Source organism: Macadamia integrifolia, chromosome 11 (assembly GCF_013358625.1).
Source record: "Macadamia integrifolia cultivar HAES 741 chromosome 11, SCU_Mint_v3, whole genome shotgun sequence".
In the NCBI taxonomy this organism is placed as follows: Eukaryota; Viridiplantae; Streptophyta; class Magnoliopsida; order Proteales; family Proteaceae; genus Macadamia; species Macadamia integrifolia.
In genome coordinates, this window is record NC_056567.1 from 30400494 (window position 1) to 30407922 (window position 7429).

The 7429-nt window shown below is 38.3% G+C and overlaps 1 protein-coding gene across 1 annotated transcript; it reads right to left on the reverse strand.

Moving 5' to 3' along the window:
* Nucleotides 1-4826: 4826 nt before the first annotated feature.
* LOC122092862 (probable membrane metalloprotease ARASP2, chloroplastic) lies at nt 4827-7167 on the reverse strand. The gene has a single exon (XM_042663167.1). It carries the CDS (start codon nt 6940-6942, stop codon nt 5602-5604), a length of 1341 nt encoding a protein of 446 aa, XP_042519101.1. The 5' UTR covers nt 6943-7167; the 3' UTR covers nt 4827-5601.
* Between the last annotated feature and the right edge of the window lie 262 nt (nt 7168-7429).

Here is a 7429-nt window from a genome sequence, read left to right on the forward strand (position 1 = left end):
CCTAGTGACTGATAAGATTGGAAAAAAAAAAAAGGGGGAGGGGGGTGATAGAGGTTAATGGAAGCAATACTTGTTGAAAATGCAAGCAGTATCATCAAATCACATACAAAATTAGTTCTTATCCCCAAGGAGACGACACATTTCTTGACTATCTACTCTCAAATTAATCACCATTCTTCTTCAATGGTCCAGGTGATTTAAAACATCTGGTCCATAACCTCACTAACTAGTAGTGTTAAATATAAACACTTTTTTTTTGGTAGAATATTAAATATAATCACTTCAAGCTTTCTAAAAGGTAGTAAAGATTAATAAATCTTTTCGAGAATCCGACGGACATTATATTCTATTTTTTTTTTCCCTCCACCCCCTTAAATCGGCAACTCAACGCACTATGTTGATGGGGATCATAGTTAGTTAAAACAGGAATAACAAAAAAGCTTTGTCCAATAGAATCAATACAATGAGTTTAAGATGATTCAAAATTTGATTGCAACAAAAAGGGAAAAAAAAAATGCGGCCAAACATTTTGAGAACCAGAAAAAGAAAAAAAAAAAAAAAAAGAGGTAAGTACAAGTTTTAAATGATTAGATGTCAAAAAATATAGGATCAAATATACACAAACATAAATTGCTGGATCAACTCATGTCTTATTAGTTAAATATTAACATTTGATGCATCCGCCATAAGTTTATATAATATTTAATTTTTTTAATTAAATTTTAACGTTAGAAAAGTGCTATATTTTCACTAAAAAAAAATAAAAAAGAAGAGTTAGACGCATTTTAAACGGTTGCTATTTTTTTATTTAATTTTTTGCCGTATCTTTGGAGAAGATTAAAAATAAATAAATAAATAAATAACCTAGACCAAGGGTAGAATCTCCTCTTTGTTAACTATCTTTCAAGCACTATTACCACTTCATACTTCTAATTTTAGGTTCTCTTAAGAACTGAAAATGCTCCAAAACAAATACCAGCCACTGCTACCAAGGTCAAATATCAAATGCAGATTAACTATAGTCCCCAAGATAATAAACCAAAATGGTTCCCAACACAGTGTTTAAGCTTAATTTTTTGGCAATGATTCAGAAATAGAGAAATACTGACCAACAGGCCTAGAGCTTGAACCAAGATTTACTCCAAAAACTGAGTTACCCAGATTTTAGGAACAAGTTACTAAGACACTTGATTATGTTTTTAGTGAAACCAATGACAATCTGAGGTCATAAGCCACATAGTTGATCTCCTACAATACCTAAAACTTAGAGATACTAACCAGCAAGCAATCACTTGGTACAAGTTGTAAACTCGGACGTCCTAAGTTTGACTCCCACTGGGTACACCTTGGGCCACTCGCACGGGGGTGTTTAGTGCTCTTCAGTGAAAGTTGATTGATTCTCATTCAACCCTGGTATAACCCGGTCCATGCGGTTGTGGGGTCAGTATGGGCCCACGAGACTAGTCAGGCCGAAGGCCTGGATACCCGTCATTAGCAAAAAAAAACTAGCAAGCAATCACTTTCAACTGATCTCCATTGGAAGTGAAGCTGTATCCAATGCCACCTCTCTATAGCAAGTTCAAGAGAGAATAAGGTCATCACCTAACATTACACTCATTCTTATCTAACTCAACAGTAACTAATGAAGGCTTCTGCTGCCTGTTTTCTGCCATGGCTGTTCAAATAATAAAACTTTTCTGGGTTATCTAGTTTGGGTTGAAATGTTTGGAGTTATAGTTCGACATCTTTGTTCATATCCTTGGTCGCTTCATATATTCGAGGAGTTTTCTCTGCTTAATGCCTTAAGGTTTTGGGTATCAGAGTGCAACTCTCTTTGTTATCCTCCCTAAACTGTTTGTTCACATGTAGATTCAGTTATGCCAAAGAGTGTCGAGATGTTGGGAGTTATAATCCCAATTTTTTTATGCTTGAGGAGCTATCTCTATGTTAGAACAAACACCAAGAAAAACGAAGAAAATAAAACACATATTCGCACACGACGACACATAGATTTAACAAAGTTCACACACTAATGTAGTGTGCTACGTCCTCGGGTGAAAAGAAAGATGATTCACTATGTAGAAGAGAGATTCCAAGGGAGATTGCTCAAGAACTACCAAACAACGGCAAGAAAATTCGCCCAGAAATCCTAGCATGAAAACCTCCAAATTACAATGTTTGCTCAACAAGACGATAGTATATTATATACTCCTCCAAGTCGCGGGTCAATCTGTCAGGTCATAGTCAATCGAGTGCTGGGCTCCGAGCCTACTACCATCATAGATCTTAGAAAAATCCCATTCGAGTTGTCACCAGAAAAATATTAAAGTGGTTCATTCTTCAAAACGGATCAAGAATTCAAGACAAACATAACAAAATTTAATGGCTCAAGGTTTTGGATTGTACAAGAAACACATCGAAAGTGTCTTCTGTTTGGATCATGGGCATATGCAGAGAGCTGTTTCAGTGTCCAAGGAGGCTTCTAATTTCCTGGAATTTTCAATTTCCTGCATCCTCAAAAAGTGAGAGAAAGAACCTCCCCAGGAATCTCAGCTTTTGACCAGCAACTCTGTTTTGGAATCTCTCTTTTTGTGCAACATGGGAGTTTTATTGGAATGGGTCTTCTTCAGAACCCAGAAGTGAATTTTTGGCCGAAACTTCAGACCTGATTTATTAAGGAAACAGAACTTGATATGAACTTCTAAACAATCAGCGTATAAGGTGAGAGAACCCAAGACCAAATCAACTCACACTAAATTTCTTATATGAAACTAATGTAGAATCAACCCTACATGTGACTGATATGGGATCGTAACATAATTCTTGGGTATCCCTAAATAGGCATCTTAAAAGGCGGCATGAACAGTCAAATCTGTATAGTACTTATTGGCATCAGCCATGACTGCCTAGTATTGAAATGGCAGTTTCTGCAACACAAATGACTTGGGATAAAACCTGCAAGCATTCTTCAATTCTGAAGTTCGTGGCTTGTTAATTCTAGGGAATTCACATGGACAGGAGAAGAACCAGCTTTTCTGTTTATATTACAGCTTTATTGAATCTGGGGAATTGGACCCAAGTTAAGGTCTTCATTAAAAATTGACAAAACTGATCTTAAGCTCCTGAGCAAGATCACAAGCTTTTGTGAAATGAAGACTTTCCCATATAAAAAAAATGTATTGCAACAAATAATTATCTATTCAAATTGTTTGATTATAGGATATTTTACCAATATCACTTAGTTTGCCTTAATGACAGACACAAAACAGCACTTCACAATAATATATAAAAATAATCATCTTCACCATTGAGATCTTCTAGTGGACAGCGGCAACTTCAGGTCCTGTTCCCATTTGAATCTTATTAAATTATGAGTTTCCATTCTTTCAACCACTTCATTCCATTTTCTATTCGTTCTTCCCTATGCCTTTCAGAACTTTAGTAATGATGATTATATAAAATTTTAAAATCATATTTGATAAATGTATTTTGAGAGAGTGTTCTCTTGAACCGGGAGAATGAGGAAGAGACCGGATCACCTACCCACATGCGTATGATTAGGTGATGACATATGTCCCTCCGTCGCCATTAAAAATGCATGGAGAGGCATTTATGAAAGCAAAGAGGATAGATGTCCTCGCCAAACCATATGTAAAGTGTACATGTATGGTTAGGTGATCTAGACTCAATGGGATAGGTGGGAGACGGTTCATCAAAGAGAGAGAGAGAGTGTGTATTCTTAGTAATGGAGATTTCCTTTTTATTTGGAGTTACCACCATCATGTGAGATTGTATTGACTCTAAAAAAGGAGAGGGTTTCCCGCCGATAGTGTGGAGGAATCTCCTACCCTAGACTATGGCATGGGAAAAGGTTTCATCCAATAAGGGTTAGAATGTGAAAGGGTGTGAGAAGGATCGTTATGCTGTCGGCATGGGGATCTTTTTTCCTTATAAGATTTCCGTGTAATAATTTGATTCACTTACCTTTCCTTATCACCCTTACAACCAAATGGAGCCTAAAGAAAGATATACTGTGAGCATCTGCACCTCACTGTTCCCACCAGGCTATCAAACTCACCAAATCAAAATGGAGACCAGAAGCAGTATGTCCTCAAGCCTCCTCCACTGGGAAAATGAAGATACTGTCATGTGATATATGGATAAAACTTAAGGCACTGGGCTTCCACACCTAAATCTTCACAATAAATTTAGGTGATTCCTCTCAGGGTAACATTGAGATTCATTATGTAGTAGTGCTGAAAACCAAATAATCTTCAGCAAAATCTGATTGATTTAAGCCTACTTAGTAACTCAAAATGGTTACATTTTACTGCTGAGGGCCTATGTTGCTGAGTGATAGATTCTTGTTTTGAAGCAGGTTCATCTGCGGGCAACACCGAACATTTTTATTGCTAAATAGCGGTGGATAATGCAACCAATGACTTCTCTTGATTTTTCCTAATTCCTGACACAACAACTACTAGATTCTGCTACCTCTAGAAGCTTGAATCAGTTACCACTAGAAGAAAAATTAGTGACAACAATGTCATAAATAATTCAGTTGAAGGAATGGATTATAGATAGAAAGGTTGATGCTACTCATTGTGCTTTCTGACTCTAAATCAAGGCAGAATGTAGCCCACATCCTTGCTCATCATGTCGTCTAACATTTCTCATCATCTACGAATAACCAAGGATAATAAAAGAAAACCACTCAAAAACAGTTTAGCACAGAACCAGCTAATCCATGAGAAGCATGTATAAGATTTCTTTTCCCCACTAAATAACAGACCAAGCTTGGTCTTAAATTTTGGCGATTCCTGGAATGAATGAAAACAATGTCCTTAGATAAATGTTGATCATTTTGATGTACTGCTAGAATACAGGGGTAGTTAAGGAGTATGAGCAGAAAATATGAAACACAATGTTTACATCTCCACAAAATGCTCCAAGACTAGAGGTTACTGAAGCAAACAAGCACTGATCATCCTATACAACCTTATCCAAAGAGTTCAAGTATTTGACCAGTTCTTCATGGAGCAATAATGAAATGATGGTAAATTAATGAAGCCATTCATAACAATGAAAGACATAACGAAAACAGAAGCATACAAAATCTTATGATGTTTTAGCATGAAATGAGATGGCTCTCTTACTCTTTCAAGCTCTCTGGATGGATACAGCTAAAACACATATCAGGGACAGCATTCTTCCAAATTCCAGCATGTAACTCCCATGCTCGCTCAATTGGCAAGGATTGTAATGGAGTGTGATTCTTACAATATCGGCATAAATTATCTTACAGAAGAAATTAAACCTTGGAGTCCATGAACTATGCTAGTATCACCAGTATCTTGAAAAAAAGATTTACAAGGGCAGAGTATGCACCTTATATGAAATAAGTGGACTCTGAGAGTCATACCCTACCCACTGCAAAACATCCCAGAAGAATCAATAAATGAAGTACCCAATTCCAAGCTTTACTTCAACTGTCCAGTCTCTGTAACACCACAGCCGATCAAATCAGAACCCATGTGAGCTCCACTTGAAGTCTTTTATGAGACCATTCACATATTCAGCATGAAAGAGCTTACAAGTCAATCACAACAAGGCTTTAATGAAATCAAGATTAAGTGTATCCCGGACAATGAGGAATAACCCAAGAAGGAGAACAGCCATAATCCCTGATGACATAATTCCCTGTTCTAATTCTTGAGGAAGCTTTCTGCCACCTCTTGCTGCCTCTATGAGGATCAGAGCCAAGGAACCCCCATCTAAAGCAGGCAAGGGAAGAAGGTTTATGATAGCAAGATTAAGGTTAAGCAGAGCAGCAAATTGATAAAGCCCATCAATGTTGGACCTTGCAACTTCTGCTCCAACAGCTATAATAGCAACAGGCCCTGAAACCTTGCCCGCTGTCTGCGAAAAATTGAGAAAAGTCTGTTTTATGCTGTCGATAACATTGGATGAGAGACCCCAAAATTCCCTTCCAGTAAGGTTCAGAGCCTCCGGGAAATTTTTCGGCCTAATCTTGGAAATCTTAAGATTAGGAGATAACTGAACTCCAATCTTCCCAGTCCCATCCGAGCTTTCATCTGGAGTAACACCAATTTCCAAATCCTGCTGTCCTCTCACAACTGTAAGAGACACATTCCTTCCAGGACTTTTCTTAACGATATCAACAACCTGAGAAACAGAAGTAAATGATCTAGGCAATTCAATCCCGTTAACAGAAAGAATAACATCACCAGGGAGCAATCCATCTCGGGCAGCAGCTGAATAGGCTCGAACCTCCGGCACAATCACCCCAGGCAAGGACTCTTGAACAGGCAACCCAACCGATAAGACTTGGATAAAGACGATGGCATAAGCAAAGATTACATTGGCAATTACTCCAGCGGATATGACAAGAACCCTATCGAAGATGGGTCTGTTCTTGAGCAAATTTTCATCGTCGACAGGTATATCACTGTCGGGATCATTATCCGGAAAACCCACAAAACCACCGAGAGGAAATGCTCTAATGGAGTATTCTACATTCTTTGAATTGAACTTAGCAAGAACTGGACCAAACCCAATTGCGAACTTACTTACATGGATTCCTTGGAGATAAGCTGCGAGGAAGTGTCCACTCTCATGAACGATGATGATAGCTGCTAACACTGCTACCGCCTCTACAACAGATTGAGCACTTTCTAATTCAAATCCAGAGAACGCCCATACCCGAAGAGAGTTCCTTTTCTCATATGGGTATCTTGTGTTCTCACGAGAAAACTGGTGAATTGGAGAAGAAAACGAAGAACATAGAGAAGAAGAAGAAGAAATGAGCGAATTTGTGAACTGGGTTTTAGGTTTAAGAGGGAATCTGGAGATGGGTAACTTCGAATGCAAGAGAGAGTAGGCCGAAGAAGTTGGGGGAGAGATTGAGAGGTTTATAATCATTGTTTTTGAGCTTTTGGAGCTTTTTCAGAAGGGATTGTATGAAGCTAAAAAAGCTAGGAAAGACGTGAAAGGAGAGATAGGATCATAGAAAAGGGTGTACGGAGGACACTAAATTTGGATAATACATAGCTCTGTGGAGGGGAAGCGAGCACTGTATAGCTTTGGTGTGCAAAGTCTCAAACATCCCCTCCCCCTCCTCTTTTTGGCTGTAGAAAGGAGGAGGTCCCAGGAACTGAAGTCATTTGATTTTAAGCTCTACTCTAATATCTGGGTGCCATGTGTGAAAATCGTCTGCAATCACTGGATCAGTGCAATGAGCGTTAGATAGTCAGAAGTCCCTTAAGGGTGTATGTCCATATGTTCTCAACCATTTGATGGTCATTGCATCTCTCGCTCATGGCAGAGGATATAGACACATGCCTTAACCATTCTCTCTCATATCAGGATTTTAAACTTGGAATTGGGATTGTGATCGATCCAGATTGAT